Source organism: Dromaius novaehollandiae, chromosome 17 (assembly GCF_036370855.1).
Source record: "Dromaius novaehollandiae isolate bDroNov1 chromosome 17, bDroNov1.hap1, whole genome shotgun sequence".
NCBI classification, from domain to species: domain Eukaryota; kingdom Metazoa; phylum Chordata; class Aves; order Casuariiformes; family Dromaiidae; genus Dromaius; species Dromaius novaehollandiae.
This window is the reverse complement of record NC_088114.1, coordinates 15,445,889-15,467,659: the sequence shown is the minus strand read 5'-3', so window position 1 is coordinate 15,467,659 and position 21,771 is coordinate 15,445,889. Positions and strand designations below refer to the sequence as shown.

At 42.8% G+C, this 21,771-nt stretch overlaps 1 protein-coding gene across 2 annotated transcripts in view; it reads right to left on the bottom strand.

Moving 5' to 3' along the window:
- The window catches only part of FBXW8 (F-box and WD repeat domain containing 8), a 51,155-nt gene extending 29,384 nt beyond the window's left edge, over positions 1-21,771 (bottom strand). Inside the window, exons 1-4 of one of the 2 annotated variants that reach the window (XM_064522315.1) lie at positions 21,712-21,771; positions 18,070-18,174; positions 11,220-11,384; positions 10,509-10,597 (exon numbers count right to left, since the gene is read on the bottom strand). In XM_064522315.1, coding sequence (XP_064378385.1) covers positions 10,509-10,597; positions 11,220-11,384; positions 18,070-18,174; positions 21,712-21,756 — 404 coding nt within the window. In that variant the 5' untranslated portion in view covers positions 21,757-21,771. Of the gene's footprint in view, positions 1-10,508; positions 10,598-11,219; positions 11,385-18,069; positions 18,175-20,866; positions 20,891-21,711 lie in introns of those variants that run through there. The other variant, XM_026119121.2, reaches the window with a different exon arrangement.

Genomic DNA, 21,771 nt, shown 5'->3' with positions numbered 1-21,771 from the left:
TGAAATAACTTCCTTTTAATAAGACAATAAATAGATTCTGTTGTCTATTACACCAACAGCATTCAGCTGCGGCTATTTTTTTTTCCCTCCTACTGGAAGTACTGAGATGATGATTTCAGAGGCAGGTACATACTCCAACACCTTCTAATGCAAAGCTAGAGATGCTTGGCTGTCAGGTTTAGAGAAAAAAATTACTAGACACTCTACCTGATTTACTTTATTAGGAAAGATGCATAAAATCTTGCCTTCCTGAGCACAAGAGGCAACAGATAACAAAAAGCTTATAATCCCAAGTTTCTCCCTCCCCAGATATCCTCTCCCCAATGCCTTCCAAAATACATTATCCACAAAGCGTCCAGCTTTCAGCCCTGGGTCTGCACCCTCCTCTCACCACGCACCACATATCGCCCTCCCTCTCTTATAGCATCCACCAGAGACCCTCTGCCCGAGGAACTCGGCTTCTCTGGTGGACTTGCATTTCACTTTGCTCTGGACAGTCAAGAAGAAGTCATTTATACCTACCGTAATGAAAGATAACTCCCATTATTTTCAATCATGTGTAGATACAGCCTGGTTTACTTACAAGAAACTTACTTTTCTTGAAACAGAGGCATTTAGATGCGTATTTCACACATACTGAAAAGCTGGTTTCTACATTATGTATTAAATACATATTTCTGCACATGTGCTTCCATAAACACCAGCATCTGCCCCGAGTGCATGGCAGAAACTTAGCCTCAAGTCATCTGTTTGCTTCAAACAAGAATTCTCAAGATTTTCCTGCAGCTTGAACCCATCCTGTGAGCATCTTGGTGATAACAAGAGTCTTCAGCTATTAAAATCCTGCTAACCAGAAAAGCACTTCCCCATTCTTAAACCTATTCCAAAACTCGGAAAGAAAAATAGGGGGAAAAAAATGTTCTTCCGAACACCTCAGTGTACATAAGTGGGAAGTAGTGACAGAAGACAGACATGGGCTATATTTTTCTAACTATACTACTACTTCTTGACAAGTCAGTTCTGTAATTCTGGACAGAGAGGAATACATCTGTAAAAATTGCTCTGCAAATTCCACTTGAGCTTTACAGATAGGAATACAAACCTTGCTGAAATGGAGCAATGATAGCTTGAATGCATACGTTATAGAGGAGCTAAAAAATGTTAAGTTCATGTGGCACCTGCAAACATACCAGGATAAAAATACCTGCTCACTAATCAAAAGCATTTTGACTTCTTTTTACTAGCAGTAATGTCATCATGAGATGAACAGTTTCCTTGTGCCCTCTCACGTGAACGAGAGCAGAAGACTGAAGGAGAAGGAGCTGGGGGTTAAAAGCTGCGGAGGTCCCATGGTGGCTGGGCAGCAGGTGGTGGAGAGCGGAGCACATGTGGGAGGAAGCAGCCACCGGGGCTGGGCACCGCTCTAATGAAGTGGCGCTGAAGAGGCAGACAATTTCATAAGGAGAAAAACATCAGGAAACTGGTCAAAACACAGAACCCCATCTGAAAAAGCTCAACTGTGTTGGAGAGCAATAGCCAGAACAAATTTGGGAAAGAGGAGGAGGGGGAGGCTGATCTCTCTCCAGAGCCCCAGATGTCTTTATCGTTGCCTAATGACAATTATACTCAACCAATTAAGACACTGCTATCACAGTTGCATTGTTAGTAAGCCTTTGGCCCTGCGCGTTGATGGCTGTCTAATTAGTGTTTGTGCAAAGTACAACTGCAACTAATATATAAACTGACAAATACACAAAAGAAAAACTGTTAACGGGAGCATTTTCTAACAGTGGAGACTACTCACTCAGTGCATGGCAGCAGCAAAGACAAACTGCTTTCCTTCGTGCCTTTCGCACTGCTGGCAGTGCAGAATATCACTTCAAACAAGTGGGTTGACTAGACCATCACTGGGCTTCTGCTGAAACTGGCTGCTGGTGCAAGCCCATTTAGGCTACGTCAAGGACACCCTTCCAGGGTGAGTCTTTCTACACTAAGGTGGTCTGAACACCAAAGATATCTGACGAGGCACCTCACAAATGAGTTTCCATTTTCATATTTTCTCTAAAGAATTCATAGCAGGAGAATAAAGAGGAAGGAGAAAGAAAAACCTTTGTTTCACAGTCCGGTTTGATTTCCAGAAGGCGAAGTCTGTTCAGTTTCCAGATACCTGCGGTGATCAACAAAACAAAAAAAAATCCAACAACTTTGTTTCAGGCATTCAGTGACCATCTGTTAATACTCAAAAGATCTTGTTATGAAATCCTTACAATGTCATGTATTTCATTGAAGCCAGTAGGAATTTTGCTCAAGTAACAATCTCCAGCTATAGTTCAGTTTAAACGGATGCCTGTTGAGAAGCAAGTAAAATAATGAGTATTTTGCACTGTCTTGCTGCAACGAGCATCTCAAATCTTTCCTCCTTATTCCACCACAAGCAGCTAACAGTCCTTCATGTAGTTAGTTAATGTATCTAGGACGTGACCGCTTCAGCAGGTTTAAGAATAAGGTTCAGTTAAACACGCAAACCCAAGTCCACAAATGCCTCTGTTAGCTTGATCAAATTGCTCTCAAAAGCTTCTTCTGCTCTGTAAGCCTCAAGTAAGAACGTGATAATTCATTTCAAAAATCTCCTCCTCAAAAACACTTTGAGTTAGAAGTTATCCAAATTGCAAAACACGCTATACCAAAAATATTAAATGGGTTCTTTAACCTTCTTTATAGTCAAAATTAAGACCCGTAACTCTTCCTGGCGTGAGAGGCAGTGACAGACAGCTTAGATTCATTACCACAGTCTTGCACACCTCGCAGAGTAGGGCTGGATGAAAGTAAGAACTCCTAAGCCTTCCCATGTCCTCATTTGCAGTTATTTAGGGACACTGATTTTGCCACTACGTACTTAAAAGATAGATATCTCGGCTAAGGGATTTCTAAATGGAAAGAGTCAATAAAAACAGTCCAGGAGCAGTTGAAGAACGCAAATAATGAGCCCTACTTCGTATGGCAGAAAGGAATATAAATAGAATGCGATGATAAAAAATAAAATATAAACAGGACATAAAAGGGGAAACTATCTGCTATTAAGTGCAGTGGCGGAAAGCTACGCCTCAAACAACACTAGAAAAAACAGATAGAGATTAAGCAGACCCAGCATTTGAAACCATCATAATAGTAGTAGAACTCGAAGAAGGAAAGTAACGTCCATGATTCCAACCACAAATTTTCTTGGGTTGCTTGCTATATGGAGAATGGCCACGAGAAAAAAACAAGTAGTACCAAGATGATCTGGAAACAGTTTGACACTTAACGTGCAGGAAATTCACTCTGAACATCCCCATGATCAGTTCCCAAACTCTTCTGCTAGGAATTTAACTTTCTAGTTCATGACCCAAGTTTCATCTGTGGCCACCCTCACAGAAACTTAGCTGCAGAGAGCTTACAACCTCATTGCTAAGAGATCATCTTGGAAATTACAAGTCTAGAAGGTGGGTTAAGCTGCTGGGGATAGCATGCAGCTCTTCCGTGGCTTATTATTGCTATCTGTAACAAAATTCACATTTCACCATCCTTAGTATTTCTACATGCCTCGCTTTTTTTGATTTTAAGTGCATGCAAATGTAATTTCAAAGGAATAGAAACAAGCAAAATGTTAAACGGTAAAGCAAAGCCTTTTAATGAACACTTACAAAGTAGAAGTTAAAGAAAGTCAAACTGTCTCTAATAATTTCTTTTTTAAAGCCAACATTCCCCCATCGTTTAGACTGAGGCTCTAGTGGCTTGCATCAGCTCAGGTCTATTAACTAACCTGGTTATTCCAACCAAGGAAACGTATTACTGTGGGTTCTGCCCAAGGCTGCTACCAGGGAGGTGGAAAATGTTTCCTTTTGCGAGAATTCGTGAGGAGTTATGATGCAATTTGGGAAGTATTGCTATTATATCAGCCTTACCGTTTCACAAAGGGATAGGGTACACTGCATCAAATAAAACAACGGCTCCAGTTCCAGACACACGAGAGAAAACGCCTTTTGAAGAATATGTAAATTGGCATGTTTAGATATCGGAAGGAATGCAAACTGCAACATACTGCAAATAGCAGAGAGGAAAAGCCTCAGTTGAACTTAAAGGCACTGATGGCTACAACCCAGAGGTTGTAAGGTGTGAAATCTTTAAAAATGAAACACCCAAGAAGTTCACCGGTGAGAACGCAGGGATAGCCTGGCCTTAGCAGAAAATCAGGCTTCACAAACTCAAAAGCAACAGCTGTGACTTCGGAATAGCAGGCATCGCTAAGCATACAATGCATCTCACTGCAGCAACACGATCCCTGGCATCCAACAAAAGCTATAGGTAAACCGATAGCTTAACACTCAGGCAGAACTGGAGAGGGAGCTTTACAAAGAGTCAGTTTCAAGCTACCACTATTGGTTTCACCTTGTTTTTTCGCAAGGTGACAGAGAAGCCAATGTGTTTGTCACTTAACCTCACCTCACCTAACTCCAGTATTCTGTCTTCCAACCCCTCTGAACTCATGATGTCATCCCATTTGCAACCCTCCTGAAGATGACCCATGTTGAAAAACAAGGTCTGACACTTTTTACTTCTTAACAATGACACGAGTGAGTGATGGGCACACAGAAGGCTTGGAGGAGGTTGCAGGGAAGAGGCAGGTATTGCTCCAGTCTTTCTTTCAGCTTCGTTTTGCATTCAGGCTCTCAGGCACCGGGAGCAGAGGGAGAAACCTATCAAAGTTGTAACATTATACAAGTGAAATTTAAGCAATTAATTAAGGAAGGGCTTTAGTCAGGCTGTTTAAAAATTCAGTTTGTTAACTTATATTCATTTTCATGACTAATTAATATTTTGGTTTCCTCAGGTCTGCATGCTGAATTAAGATGCAAGAGCTAATAATAAATGCCTTGAGAATACTCCATAAGCCCTATAGCAAAAAAAAACAAATTAGATGAGAGTTGACATTAAGTTTTTAGAAGCGCAGAAAAGTGTTTTTGAGCCTTTCGGGCTAGTTTCACACATCGTTACGAAGCTAAAAGGCATTTTTTAAAAAGTCATTTGCAGGTCACCTTTGAGCAAGAGGAAAGCAGTGTGGGAGGTTATCTTAGAGAACAAAGAAATCTATCATATAGTGGCAACTACTTTCATGGATCTGTCTGTTCCTCAGAACGACTTAACTGGAAAGGCCCAAATTGTTCCAGGATACTGCAATGTTTGAAGTGTAACATCCAGAAGACTCCATCAAAACGAAGGCAACTGTAGGAAAAGTTATTGCAGAGCGTTCGGTTTCTCAATATGACAAAATCGAAATGGGTCATAAAATGGACCTCTAAAATGGATGATTCCCCTAAATACACAGGGTATTTTAAAAAGCACTTCTGCCTTTGCCAAGCATCACTGCCCAAATAAAGAAGAAATACCGTCTGTGTCAGGTGTGTTCCTCCCTGAACGGCAAAGCAGTGTTACTGTGCTGATCTACAATGCACCCAGAGCCACTAAGTCAAAAGAACAAAACAGCTGGAAAAGGAGACAGTACTTACTGGGGGAGGGAGGGAAAACCTCTGAATTTAAAATGTAAAGAGAAGAATCAAGGGCTGACTGCAAGCCTAGCCTGCAAGGAGGGCAGGGCTCCTTGCAGCTTCTGCTAGATTGGTCTCTGCAGCAGGATGAAAGCATGTCTTTAAATCTCCATTTATGCAAGCTCTTAACTAACAGTCCACCACTTTTTCTTCGGTCAAAGAAAACTGAAGAAAAAGTGTCAAGTAGGTTACGGCTTCTTAACCTTTAGATCAGTCGCCTCACTATGGATCTCTTCTGTTATTTTAATTTGGAAAGCTTTCAGAGCTATAAACAGCAGCAGTAAATCCAGGCACAAGGCAATGACAGCACAGATCAAACAACTAGCAGATTCATGCTCTGAGATCTGTATCTCGAGGAGGACCCAATCTCTCGCTGCAGATGTCCATCAGTGTGTCCATCAATGCTACCAAGGGGAAAAAAAAAATTCAGTACTAATTTTACCGTCTGAATGTACTTCTGCTTAAAGAACCAAGATGGATTTAAGATTTTAATAAAAAAAGGTGAAAAAAGTCCAGGCATTCTATATCGAAACCATATATGTTTAGGCATAGTGAAGCTAATCAATGCTAATTTATAAGACCCAGGCAAGTAGAAATATAATTTCTTAATCTCTGACTTAAAAAATAAACTACATTTGAGTTGAGTATGGAAAGGGGGGGGGAAACATCTCTCCAAAGGCAATCCTTCGAGACATGTAACTGTAGAAAGGCTGGTGAATACAACATTGATTGGGAGTGAGGTAACCACAAACACCACCATCTCAAATGAAAAGGGATTCAAGGCCTGACCCAGAAAACAAGCATCGTAACCACTGGGATAAAATTTTAATGATAAACACAAGGCGCTCCGCATGCAGGCCAGATTGAATTATCTAATGTCAGACAGCGAACGCAAGGCTCTTAGAAAGGGGAGCTGCAAGCAGCCGCCTTCAACTCACAGCTCAAGTTGCACTTAATCAATCTTTGATATTCTGCCATCTCCTGGTTGAGCTTTGGCAGCAAGATGGAGAAGACACAGGAGAGTGCAAGAAAACAGGGGCATTTCTTTAACGAAGAGCTAATCCTGTATGGCTCATTTTTACCTCCTTGCTAAAAGTTAAAGTTCAGACTACGTCTCTTCTATGTATTACAGTTCATAGCCACAGGATGTTGTAAATCGTCCTGTCCGTCCACAACCTATATAAATTCCTTTTCAAAAGACTAAGAAAACCTCTACAGCAACTAAAAAAAGATATATTATTCCACTTTCCAGCAAAGTTTGAGGCACCATGAAGCACGCAGGATCAGATCTACCAGAGCACAGGTTCAAGATCCCAAGTATGTGACAGACCCTGCACCTCTGCTGCAGGAGCCTTTCTCTCCCCCTCTTTTTTCATTTTTCTAACCATTCTCTGCTCTCCCAAGATCCCGAGTGGAGCCTCCTGAAGCCAGGGAGCAGCTGCTATCCCCTGCCGCAGTTTCCAGCTATAAAGGCAGAGCGCGATGCCTGGCTGGCCCGACAGAGCCGAGCCAGAGCGCTGCAGCTGCTCCCCAAAGTCAGGCAGCAAAAACCTGCTAACAGCCGAGCGGCCCTTTATTTCTCCAGTGCAGAAACACGACTGCAGAAGAAAAGGGTAAGTGATGCCACAAGTCACTGCTTAGAAAACCCCAGGAAATACAATACATAAAATTAGTTTAAAGATCACCACCGACATCTCAGTCTTCCAGAGCCATGCACGGCTCGTCTCACTGAAACCTATGATTATTCACATGTGAAGCTAAGCACGCACATAAGTGTTTGCAAGACTGGAGACAGAATCATTAACTGCAACGGATAATTGATATTTATACTGAGAAGAAAATTGACTTCTGTTAACCTCAGCTATTAAATTACTTCTTCAGGACTGAAAGAACGCAGCAACTAGGTATTGATCACTAGATTCATTACACTTATGTCAGATTTGAAAGCACAATGCCATTAAGTACAATACTATAAGCTGGGGGAGAAAGGGGAGGGTTATGTTTGGATTAGAAAAAAAACCTCTCTCTATATATATATATGTATTTTTTAATCCACCTATCCTAAATACTTAGCAACTGCACATAATGAACAGAAAGTATTTCCCTGCACAAACTATGAAAGCCCTTGGAAGTTTCAGTCTCAATTTTAAGTCTGTCCTGTTTGATTTTTACTACTGCAAATATAGTAAGAACACTTATACAAAAATACTGCAATTAACCGTACCACCACCAGATGTTAGAAGATCTGTACACCATGCCAAAGACCTACCAAAATTAAAATATTTTATTATTCAACAGGGGATGAATAGGAAAATGCAGTCTTTAAAACTGCATTCTCTCTGGTCGTGAAAAGCAGATGATCGTAAAAGGGGAGTAGCTGGGAGAACAATGTCCTATACTGGAAGCTGAAGACACCTGAGGTAGCACACACTTTCAGCTTTTCAACATCGTGCAAGTAATCGTATTTTCTGAAAGTTATATGTTCTTAAATTAGTTGAACAGCATCTAAGATACTGGGGGAAGGGAGGTGCTACTGTCTTGCAGACTTCAATTGTCACTGGCAGACAACAAATCCATTTTCTTTTTGGCAAGACCCAGAGAACGGTTTCTGTTAGCAGCAATTTAAGAGATGCTTTCAGAGAACTCAAGCTACCAAAGCAGAGTGAGGGGCAGGAAATGAAGAGCAAAAAAGTAATACAATTCCTGTGTTCTAATATTCTGAAGTCTGATTTCCCCAAGATATTTTTTCAAATGTATGTTCACAGCTTCAGAAAAGGATACTTGAATAGTAAAATTCATTTTCCCAGAGAAAGGAGAATACTGAAAAGTAACTGAAAGGTGATCAGGTCTCATAACTGAAGACACTCAAAGTTGAGGTCTACCAAGTCCCATATATTTCTCCACATCAGAGTAATTTGTTGCAAGAGCCTTAGATTTGTGCGACACTTCAATTGCACCTGAAGACAGACACAACCCCACAGAAATAAAATGAAATAATGAGTGGAACCATAACATCTGTTTTCTAAAGGATATATGCCTAATGGATAGAGTTGGTGCTCTTAAAGACTAAGTCCCTGAAGACTTTGAGTGAACCTTATAGGAACTTTAGGTCTTTAAGAGCACCCACTCTCTTCAGCACGTCAAATTGAGGTAAGCTGACCAAAAGAAGCAAAAGCTCCTGGAGGAACTGGGGAACCTATATGAAAAGACAACCATCTGAAACTGCATAAACCTGGCTTCCTTAATACACCACACTACAAATATGGACTATTTGACTTTAATATCAGGGCTTAATCACCTTGGTTTGTTAATTCCTTAAAAATTAAATGCATCCTGTCTAGCTTCTCCATACTGCACGTTTGGATACACACACAGTGGGGAAAATGGAGAAAAAGAAAAGCCAGAGATTTTGGCAGCAATGAGGAGACAACTGGGGTTTCTGGCACCCAAAAAAGTACAGGAGGTTTCATTAGAGACAGTGGAACAGATACAGTAGCGCAGATCCTCAGCCAAGGCCAGAAACACACTGCCCAAGCTGAAGGGCACAGAAGTAGTCAGGCTGCTAAACGCAGAACTGCCTCCCAGCTGCAGACCACAGCGGTCGGGAGCTGCCGTGTCCTACGTCAGCCTCTGCGGTCCGAGCAAGGCCAAACATCTGGCAAGAATCAACGTAACTCTTCAAGCGTCTTCCCACGCGCCCACTGTACAGGTTAACCACAGCGTGGCACTGCCTCTCGAGAGGTCACCATTCGGCAGCAGCGGCACTGCCACGGCTATAACCCAATCCACTACGATTAACAAAAGCTTTGCATTAAAAGCACAGGAGGAGAAGCAAAAGTCAACATGACAGAACAAGATGGCAAAGAGTAGAAAGGGAGACCTCCACATGTGTAAGTGAAACAAGTGGAAAAGTATCTAGTAAATAATAGTAATAATAATAAAGCTTAAAATTCCCCTTTCACTCCTGCTGTCTTCTAGTTTCAATTTCAACTCTCAGTGGCCAACAGCATTCAAAAGCATTTCATTCTGCATGGAAGTCATCTACACTCAATGCATGCCACCTTTCCAATAACCAGTAAGTGAATTTTCCAGTGTTTTATAGGCAGCTTTCTCTAATGCCACAATGCATAAGTATACCATTAACGTGAAGTGCTACCATAAAATATGGAGCTCTGGTATGTTAGAGGACAATGTCCTCTGATTGCCCCATGATGATATCATTTCTATTTGCTAGCGTGACTTCTTCTGGAGGGCTAATAATTACCGAGCCTGTAAAATTCAAGCAGAATATGATAAGGTCTTCCATCTATCAAGATAGTCAAACCTCTTCCAAGAGTTTGGAAGGTTCTTAAAACAGTATTTTAACTGTGTAAGATAAGTGAATAGTTAACATTAAATCAGGGTCCTGACAAAGCTTAATATTAGGACAAGAGGAGTTAGAATTTGGGGTTTTTTTTTTTCTTTTTCTCTCCAGACTTGTCTTTTAAAGAATAGTGGGAAAAAAATAACATTCCTTCTAAAACTAGCTTGCCACAGGACACAAATACATCTTTGTGATCAAAAGATTTTTATGAAAAAAATAATAAAAAGCTATTCTCTAATAGGTCTGTAAAATATTAAGTACATTCTGGGTGCCTTCAGAACAAAACAATGGATATATTTCATCAGAAAGTACTATAGTTTTTACAGGGACTATATTTACAAAATACAGTTTTTGAACAGTATAATAAAAACGTGCATTGCTGAGAAGACTTGTAGACAACCTTAACTAGGGAAAATGTATCTCACCCAGAAAAAAAAACTGCAGTCAGAAAAATTTGCTCTTATTGCATCAGTCTGGTGCTTCTCCTGAATTGTCAAAAAGCAGCACATGAGAGTTCAAGCGGAGAAGATTAAATGAGCATTAGGTGACTTCATACTCACCCAGCAATAACAACTCCATCACAGGAATGGACATCACAGAGAATCTTTCCCAGCTCGTACTGCAGCTGGCTCACAGCACCAATGCGGTTCTGCACAGAAAGAGGAGATACAGCGCTGGTATTGCAACATGTTTATCTACCAAGCTCACTTGCTTCCTCATAGAAAACCCTGAGCTTTAGTATCGCTATTGATTAGTCACAGTGCAGCTCCGAGAGAAGAGCCATCTAGTCTCTGCTTTCCTCCTGGAATTTTCAGACAAAAAATAAAGGAGAAAGAAACTGTCATGTTGCATAATCATTCATTACCTTATGGTAAAGTAGAGAAATTTGACTATCACAACAACAACAACAAAAAAAAGATAATTTTCTTTTAGCCAGGATATTTAACCAGCTGAGTAGGAGCCTTCATCTTAAAGGATGATCGTTATTACTAGGGGATGGCTGAAGTAAAAATACTGCCCTTTTTCATCAAACTCAGAGCAAACAGAGTAGCATGGCAAACAAAAAGACTCATCCCCAAAGCAATCGGTTATTGGGGGGGGGGGGGGGAGTATTACAGCAGAGTCTCATAAATCCCTCAGCAGCTTTCCCCTTTTAACTGGCAAAAAGGAGCTGCAATACAAAAGGCCAGCTTTTCCCTACCACTTGCTTGAACCAGGTTCCCACTTTTCTACAGCATCTGGATCCCGTTAATGAAACCTCTCCCTTTTACCTTCCAGTTGGTTCTCAAAGTGCGTTCTTTGGCACGGCAGTCCTTAAGGGCGAGCTTCCAGCAGGAACGATCCGAGATGCTGGTATCTAATAGATATCCTTCCTGCTGGCACAACCGGTACCACAGCACTTCATCTTCTGCAAGTACTTTCCATGTCCTGCTGACCTAGAAACCAAATTTATTTTTATAAATATATACAGAGAGAGATTGCAGAAAATTATAAATAAAAATCAGCTATTATATTAAATGATATAAATAGCATACAATATGCATATATAAAACAAAACAGGCCTGTATTGAGGCTAAATTCTTATCCAAATGAATACATTTGTTTGCCTTTTATACTACTGGCAGTATGAAATACCCCTTTCACAAAATTCTCAGGGTTTGTTCGATTGCTTTGAGGAGAAATGAGTCCAAAACACTCAGTTTCTGCCCCAATAAAATTTCATGTAACATGGATACCAATGTTTAGTGGCCACACTCTAACCTGATACATGACTGTCTGATAAAATTTTGAAGGGAAAAGCAGTAAGAAAAAAGTTAAAACAGCATTGTACATCTACAGTAAAAATATGGATATGAATTTATTTTCATTTTTGTAGCTAAAAAACCCTCCCAGATCACATCACCATATCTCTAAAGTCCTGCTGACAATGCCTGATTAGGTGTGTGGCATTAGTGATTTATAACCTATTGTATTACAGCATACATAAATAGGAATGAAATATTAAGTTTTTTGAGTAGCCTCAAGTTGCCATCCATTTCAGAGCAAACCGCTTCATCATAATCAATTATGGGCTTAGAATTAACGATTCAAGAGGTAAGAGCCTACTTAAGGAGCATTTGTTCTCTGTAATTCTTAATTAAAAAAAAACAGATGTAACCAATGAAAATGACTACTGGTGAAAGCAGTAATCAGCTGTCCACTGTCTCTGAAAGATTAAAAAGCTTTGCAGACTGACATCATTTTTAGCAACTTATAACTAAGCATTGAATATCTGTTTCGGTCACAATATTACACCAAGTAGCTAAGTCTCATATTGCTGCAGACTTTCACAGAATTGTTTTTTTCCTGATTATTTGCCCTTGGCTCTACCTTTACACATAGGTGTCACATGGCACAGTGTGGTGAAAAACAAACTATTATTTGTTCTTTTATAGAATTATTCTCGTCTCTATTTTATAATTACCATGCACACCTTGCTTCAGACTTCTCAAAAACACAGCTTTTAAATATAAAGTGCAGGATCCTTTTAAGGCTTCCAGTGTTAGCTGGCACAGATGTGCAGAAAGCCCCCGCATGACAGACATACGAACCATCGGCGTAACAAAGCGTGCAGCGAGGCTTGGAGAGAGGTTAGAAAACCTCATTATATACAAGTCAAGCAATCTCAGGAGTTTGTAACATGATCTCTAACATTTTCTGTCTGGTGACTTGGAAGAGCATGTCTAACTTGCTCTGCAAAACGGACCTGCAGACCAAGGCTGCCCAGCCAGCACTAAGCAAGCGAGGACACCCGCAGCCTTGCACGGACACGGCAGCAGAGGTCTGCGGAGCAGCTTGGTGGCATTAACATGACCCTGTATGTTCAGCTAAGAGCAAAGATATCTTACACATGTGGCAAGGGGAAAGGTACAGCCCCAAAGCTTCGCCTTAGAAATCCAATAGGAGGTACATGCTGCAGTGAAAAGCACAGAAGTAGGATCTGCCCTTGCAAACTTTACGAAGCACCTAGCAGTTTTATTTACACCATGTCGGTCATCTTCTGTAAAGACACACGTGTAATATTATTACTTTCCAAACCAAAATCCCATTAGGAATTGGGAAGAATTGCATCTTGAGATGCATCTCATGATCGGTTTCCTCCAGAAGAAGAGTTTAACATGCACACTACTCCGACAATACTCCAAGAATACATTACACTACAAGGGGGAAAGCCAGGGGGGCGGGAGGTACGAGCTGAGTAGCCTGCAGATAATTTCAAGGTTCAATATCCACAAGACACCAGGTCCAAGAGCTGCTCCCTTAAACAGAAACATCCAAGTCCAGCACGATTAATATTCTAATTAGTCGCCAAAAGACCTCAATTCAAACTGTCAGACATACAGTCACCTTCCATCATCGGACTAAGCAAACAACCCAGGTTGGACAATAACAACGGTGTTTCTTACAAAGGACAGAAGCAGCACAGTCTCCTCTAGCTACAGATTGTACAATGTTAGTACGGTAACAAAAAACTAGGGGCTTCAGTATTTAACAGTCCTGCTACTACAGGGACATACTGAGGAAGTTCAACAGAAATTTCTGCTGACATCGAGGAGGCAAGCTAATGCACGAGTGCAAGTAAGCAAAACCAAACTATGCCAACTTTTGCCCTGCTTAAAAAAGCAACAAATAACTCCCCAAACACACATGAACACCCTTGGAGTTTGCCAAAACAGACAGCATGCGTAGAGACCCTTTTGGTTTCAAGTTCTTAAAAGCATTGTGTAAAGATGGTTTAAAAAAAAAAGTGGACTACATAAAATCTCGACTGCCTTTTCAACCTTCAGGAACAAACATTCAAGGGGGATAGAGATCTTCTCCCATTACAATTTTTTTAAATCAAATTACATCGAATCCTGCTGGTTTACAAGCACGAATTTCCAAAGGGTCCCTAATGCAACCTGTCCTTAATGCACCAAACCTGGCATGACAACCCCCAGTAAAAGCCCCACTGAGCGAGCCTCAGCTGCAAGAAATCTCTAATAAAAGTGTCTCAAGCATTCCACTTTACAACACCACTGTGAGCTGCTGCATTAAAAGCGGCATTGGCTCAAAGTCAGCTTTATTAGATCTGCTTGAGTTAGAGTTTCAGGTGAGGCCCTGAAAGCCAGGGTATTACGGCTTTACTTATATACACCCATACACTCAGCTTGTTGAAGGGTAGCCCAAACATGCAAAGCTCTCATTAAGCCATGAACATAATTATTTCCAAAACTACGCCACGTACAATCTCCGGCAACGATCAATGACAACATCTTACAGAGTTGTTTATGGCTGCAGAGGCTCCAATTTAATTTCGTCTTAAAATGTTCCTATTATCTTTTTACTACACTTCACACTGTTCTCAGCAAAGAAACTCCAGTTCCCCCTGAGCTCCACGCAGGAACACCGTTATTCCCTACCTGGAGGTCAGCAGGCAATAATCCTCCAAAACACTTCAAAGGCTTTCCCTGACCTAGGTTTTGCTATTTGGTTTTGCATTCAGGGGATTCTTTTTTTTCTTCAAAAAATAAAAAGCTAGAAAGAAACTAAAAAACCCCACCTCTTCCATCAAATCCCAGATTCTTCTAATCCTATCTTAATCAACTGGACCAAATCCTAATGAAGGTTCATTTATCCCTCCCCATCTGATAACTGTCTTTAGGTTTACCTTCTTCCCTATCACATAAAGACATTATCCAGGTTCAGCCACGGGATCCAGAGTCCTCAATTTGAAATGTCTGGACTTTCAATTCAGTGCAATATTTAGCTCCAAATATTATATAATCCAAAGCCATTCAGATGTACATTTACCAGGTAGAAGCTAGTCATTGTTTCCATTTGCAGCCTTAATGTTATTTTAGGTCCCATCCTGAGCCCCTGAGTTTGGGAAGGCCCTGTGCACCCATTGCCTGGCCTTCTCTCCAAATTATGAGCAGCATGGATGATTATTTTTACCAATATGCAACCACAATGCAACAGTATGTTCAGAAATACCTGAGGTTTTTTTAATCATCATTTCTAAACACCAAAACCCTAACAGTTTGACAATTCCAAAAGCCTTAAAAGCAAGCATCCAAAATTCCTGAGCTGTGCAGGACAATTCATCCCTAAATTCCTAGAAACATTGTCTCCCTGGTCTTAGACATATCCACAATTGCTGCCTTGGCTAATGTTTCTAAAGTATCTCACAGATGACAATGTCAACACTTCAAAGACCACTTCCCACGGATCTATTCAGAAATAAATCGTAGCCTTATCACTGCTAGAATTCCAACACATACTGCCCAGATGTATTTCAGATGTATTTAATGTGATTTATGCAATCTTCAATATTTACCAGAAAGCAGTAACACAACTGTAAGTATGTGCAGAACTTCACAGACCAGAGACACATCACCTTGCCACAAAGCTGACAGTTTAAAGGCCACATCCTAAAACCAGCAGCAAAGTTAACTGCAGATGTCTGCAGCATCAGTGCCAAATAACACAAGAACTTCCGACTGGTCTCAGTTTGTCACACTCGTAGCTTCCCAAGCAATCATTTTTCTTTTTCCGTACGCCATGGCTATGAGGAAGGAGAGCCTGTTCTCAAATTCACTCATTGCAGAAGCTACAGAAGAGCAGCTCACATCCTAGATCTTCCTTTCAGTGGTCAGACTGGAACTTCTAAGGCGCTCCCAGCTCTCCATAGGGACCAGCGGGAAAAACGGCTGGGTTTGCCGTTCCTCTGGACTGCTCTGCTGACACATTAGCTCCCGGATACCTTTTTCCCCTCCAATCGCCAAGATGGGATACCAGCAGGTACCGGTCTGCTGGACACTACTGAATATTGCGCGATTACTGCGGACCCACCAGAGCTCGGGAACTGATGACACCATTAATTTACATGCTGCACATGGCTTTAGTATTGCAAGTGCCATACGGATAGCTTGCGTTTCGTAATCCTAATTCCAAAAAATCAAAGAAAAGCTGTGGGGAAGAGAGGGAGGGGGAAATATCAGGGTGAAATTAAAGTTCTCCAGAGCAGGCTGTGGTATGATTAAATCTCAAAGAGACTCGGCAGCCAGGCTACTTTACTGTTAGGCGCTTAACAATTTGGCATGAAGAACTAAGCAAACAGGTTTTCTCCAAAGGCACTCATGTAGTTCATGATGCCAATTCCACTAACTAGCCCAATTCCACTAAAATCCCAAGGCGCCTTAATAAAAAAACCTTTCTACAATAACGCTGTAAAGCAGCGGGGCTTTCCATTTAACAGAAGAGGGCTTCCCCCCCTTCAAAAACAAAATCACCACGAGAAAAATGAAAATGGTATTTATTTTTATTGCTTTGCGTTTTATTTGAACACTTAAAAAGAAGCCAGCTCTGCACTAAAAGCCTTGGATATTCATCTCATTCGGAAAGCCTTGTAAAACGCTGGGCATTTGCTCAGCTACCTGTCAGCTGCCACATAGGACCAACCGGCTCAGTCTTAGAAGGCAAATGAGAAATGTGGAAAATTTTCTAAGTGGAAATTTTTTTAACTATTAAAAAAAATCTTATTAGAACAAGTTCAAGTTAAAAACAAAGAGCGAGACAAGAGAAATCAAGTGTAGCCCAAGTACAGTGAAAAGGAGTGGCCCTTCAGTAGCCAATCTTTTTACTGTGCCATGAGGTAAACTGATCATATCTGAGAATTAAAAAAAAAAAAATTATGATAATAATAATCTTTAAGCAATCTCTTCCAAAAATGCAACCCTGTTCCATTTCAAGGGATGCAGCCTTTCCTGAATGCATCTGTGTATCAGCAAATGACAGAAGCTCCAGCAGATTCAAAACCTTCACAGCCTTCTAGGCAGCTCAGGAAAAAACAGTTCTAGGTTTTTTCCCCTGCAACAGAAGCCCTGCAAGATGAAATATTTTTCTACCAGTTCTTGTTCCTAAAAAGCATTAGCAAGTCAAAGATTTTAATAATAAATACTAATAACTACCTATAAGTGATAATAAATACATATTTAACACTATGACCTATGCATACTGAACATTCAAAGCCCAATTTAATATCAATACGCATGCCATGTGGTTATTACTTACGCCTAGTTTACCATCCACATCAAAGCTATACCCTATCGCTTTAATTTTTAAGTGTTAACATTTCTTTATTTTACAAACAAGGGGATTTTTTGGTGTAACACAAGGTTTTGGGTGGATTTTTTGCAAAGCTGCAAGATGCGTTTAGTACATAAGTGTTCAACGAACACCATGCCTGAAACATTAAACAGTGGCCATGGGAGAAGCTGGCAATGAATATCCACAATATCCTGCCCTATTCACAGGGTAATTGCCACTTGCCAGTTAAGTTTGCTTTGGAGACCCGTTAAGAAAGGCGGTGCATCATCCGGTGTGCAAAGAAAGGAGGAAAGAGGCTCAACTGTGTGGGCTGAAATCAGGCCAGCGTGCGCGCGTGTGTGTACTTCAAGAGGCAGTTTAAAAATACACATAAATGATAGACCACATCTAAGAACAGACTGGTGAAAGCATTACTTTAAACTATCATCAAAGAAATATAAACCCAGAGGGGGGAAAAAAAAAGTCTAACATTAATCATTTAGTAATTTAGCCCTGCTTGAAGTTAAGGATAAGAAAGTTACTACTCCACTTTTCTCTATATATCTATCTATATCACCTGTCAACTTTCTGTGGTTCAAGTCACACATTTAAAAAGAAAAAAAAAAAGAAAGAAAAAAAAGCTTTGTTGCCATCATCTTAGCACCGTGAAATTCTGAATTCTGAATCCTGCAGCAAGATTCTCACTTACTTCTGAATATGCTCACTCAGAATCAAAAAATCTCTGCAAGTATTTCTTTTAAGTCTTAAGGTTTCAGTTATGTCCAAGCCACAAGTGTTTTGGTTAACTGTACTCAACTGTAAGCTACAAATCCAGCTCATTTACTATAATTTTCCGTTCAGCTTTGCAAGTATTTTCAACACGTAAAAGCACAATGAACTTGAGCCACTACCGCTACCACACATCTCCCCTGCATCAGTGCCTGACAGTGGCTTGAATATTTCTGCTAGTTTTATGTGGGATCAGAGAAGCGAACGGTCCACAGTGCCTACCTGAGCACATCTTCCCAGTTCAGCCTTACCCAGGTACTGAAATATCTTCAACGCCAGTTCATAGGGCAGCTGGATATCAAAAAATGGAACCTCATTTATTTCATTCTGGAGGAGGGGAAAAAAGAAGAGTTTGTTAGGGTTCTCTAATACACAACAGGATAGAAAAAGTTACAATAGTGTTAAGACAAGACACTGTATCCTCAGTGCCATCACAGTGCCCTAAGGAAAGGCAGAAGTAACTCTCCTCCATCGCGTAACCCTGTTACAGCAGGATGTCAGACAAATCATGCTGGCGTGAAGGTACCCAAGCTCCTCTATTTAGGGACAAAAAGCTTGTAAACATGAAAAAACTCAAGTCTTAATTCATCCAAACAACACTTCAATTGTATTTAGCTATAACAGTGATCTGCCGATGGTAGCCAGTACAAAGCATTTATTAATGTACAGAGATTTCCTGTCTAAAAGCAGACACAAAAGCCCAAATGAAATAACTATCCATTGCGAAGACAGGTAACACACGCAAACATTTCAAGTATTACTTATTCCTTCTTTCTAAAGCAGGAGAGCCCTTTTATCCTTTAATGCATGCATGATTCCCACAGCTACTGGGCCCAGAAAGACAAGACACAACTTCTAGTAAAATAATTCCCTAAGGTTTCAGTGCCAAAAAGACTAAACAAGGAAGCACTTTACAGGCATGTAACCATTATAAATTTAACTTACGAGATTTAAACAGGGAGGACGGAAAATGTACTAATATTTTGATATAAAACTGAATGGAGATGAGGTTACAGTTTGTTTTCTATTTCTTTCATCAATAACATAGCAATTTATTTTTATAGAAAATGTGTTGAAAGACTTGCTGCTTCAACTGATTAAGTATCACATAAACATTTTCAAACCAAAGGATCCATCACTTGTACCTAACAGATACACGCAGCACATACAAAAAAAAAAAAAAGTCCCCCTAGGAAAGATGCAACTACAGCGTTATTAAATCCTATTCCTGCGCTGGTCACATAAAGATTGATCTTCTCCATTTCTGTCAGGAGTTTCCAAGTATTTTACAGCATATTATATACAGAGAGCAAAATCAGCCCGTTCTGAACATTTCTGTAAATCACTAATTCTGAAATTTTGCTCTTTGGTGTTTTTTTCCAGGTTTCTGTATCCCCCCTCACAGGTGCTTCAGACCGCCTGATCCCTCTCCATCAACCCTCATGCACCAAACCAGCTTACCAAACCATGTCTCCACTGTTTGCTGTCAGAAAGTTGGGCAGATTCCAGCCAAATCACCCCACCTCGTGCCCCCCGGCACTCCCCCAGCCCCGCTACCTGCGCTTCGTCTCTGCTGCAACTGCTCCTTGCTCCAGCTGCTCACTTAAGCCCTGACCTAGCACCTCTGCAGCGCTAACGAAGTGGTAAAAATAGGCAGCGTTGGGCTTATTTAAAGCAGAGCTACGCAGGGAAGCTATCGTGTGATATGGTTGTGTGTAAACTTTTAATGTAAAAGGTATTTCATGTTAGAGAAAAGTGTTTAGATAGCACAAAAACGGGCAATGCTCCCATTACAGCAAGACAGCACCAGCCTACAAACAGGAACCTTGCACTTGTTCGGAAGTTACTTAAGCTAAGACCTGAGGGGCAAAGCCCCCCACTCCTGGCCCTTCCCGTCTACGGTTCCCCTGCGCAAACGCCCCCGTTTCCCCCCCTTCCTGCCCCGTGCCCCCGGCGCGAGGCCTGCCACCCGGCAAGGCTGCGAGCTCCAGGCTCCCGAGCCCAGGCACGGTGCTACTCTGAACATCCTGCTTCCAAATCGGATCCGACTCACATCCAGCCGGCTCAAACCTGGTCGGTCTGCACATACCTGCAGACATCCTCGGAAGGACAGACTGCCTACGGACAGAACAGTCAAAAGCGACATTTCTTCCATTAAAAATAATTTTTAACTGCATACATTTTTTTAACTAAGCAATAAGAGCATTTAAAGCCAAATTTTAACACTTTGCCTACACATGAGAGATCCCCAGATTACAAGGCAAAGAAGCACAAACTCGTGAGACAGCATGAGCAACGGCTCACACTAATTCTGCTCCACACAAACATCACATTGGAGATATTTTTGGGTCTTCCGAGCCCCAAAAATTCACGCAGCTCGTCTGGTCCGGTGCTCGCTATCGCGTGTGAAGCAGTAACGGTAAGTCAGGCTCAGCCTGTCTGAAAGTCTACTGGAACAAATCCAAAACTCCAGCACTACCATCCCCTCTGAGACAGATTTGGGCTCCCGTGCGCTAATGGAGCACTAATTCTGTAAATGGATTAATTTGTGCCTTGCAGACAGAAATTTAATCTGCTCCTTTTAATTTTTTTTTTAAACAAAGAGTAATTAGGCACCGGGAGGTTCGCAAAAAGCGAGAAAGTGGGTTCCCCCCCTAGTTTCTCTACACTGTAAATAAAACCTCTGCTGCATTTAGAGGATCTGCCAAAATAACTTTTAACTTGTTGAGAACGGTATTTAAGACTATTTCCAAATTAACTCGTTTGTCGAGTTAACACTTGTTTTTTCCACCACTGCAGTGCAGCAAGTCAAAATATCCGTAATTACTGCACCTGTGCCGAGCCATCTGAATTGGCCAGAAAACGGTGTTTTTAACAGAAAAACGTTACACCGGCGTCCTACAGCGAGGCAAGCAGATTTCGGAGGGTTAAAAACCTGTAATAAAGAAGGTACTAAGAAAGCGAGGCTTAAAGAGAAGAGAGAAGCTTATGGGGAGCGAAAGCTCGGCAGATACTTTACCGGCCTCATGGCAGGGGAGGGAGGCGGATGCGCCGCTGCTCCCCCCAGGTCGGTTCAGGAGCCCCCTCCGCCGCCCGAGCTATACGCTTACAGACGGACGGACGGACACAGGGACAGGCACAAGGACACCCGGACAGGCACAAGGACACCCGGACAGGCACCTTCAGTCTGAACCACAGGCCCGAGGCCCCGGCGCCGCCGCGGAGCTCCCGCCAGCCCCGGCCCAGCCCAGCCCGCCCCGCCGCCCGGGCCCTACCAGGTCCCGGATGAGCTGCCCCAGCAGGTCGTCGCCGCCGTCGTCCGCGGGCTCCGCGGCGGGGCGGGCGGGCTGCGGGCCGCGGCGGGGGCGGGCGGCCGGGGCCGGGGTGGTGCTGCCGCCGCCCAGCGGCCCGCGGGCCAGCGCCGGGGAGCCGCCACCACCGCCCGCGGGCTCGCAGCGCCGCCGCTTGCCGCCGGCCCCGGCCCCGGCCCCGGCCCCGGCCCCGGCCCCGGCCCCGGCCCCGGCCCCGGCCCCGGCCAGCTCCTCCCGCCAGCGGCGGCGGAACAGCTCCAGCTCCCGCTCCGCCGAGCCGGCCGCCATGGCGGGGCCCGGCGCCGGCCGCCTTGCCCCAGCGCCGCCGCTCCGCCGCCTTTCCGGCCCGGGCAGGAAACCGCCTCCCCGCGCCCGCCCGTTCCGCCGCGCCGAGGTTCCGCCGCGGGGCCGGGCCGGGGCGGGCCGGAGCCTCCGGGCCTCGGCAGCCCGCGCGCCCGGGGAGCGGCCGGCAGGGACCGGGCCGCCTCCTCCGCCTCCGCCTCCTCCTCCCGCCCGCCGCCAGCGCTCCCCCAGCCCTCTGCCCGCGTGTCACCGGCGGCAGCAGATCGGCGCGGGTTTGCCTCCGTGCTGCGGTCATCCGCCCGGAGCCGGG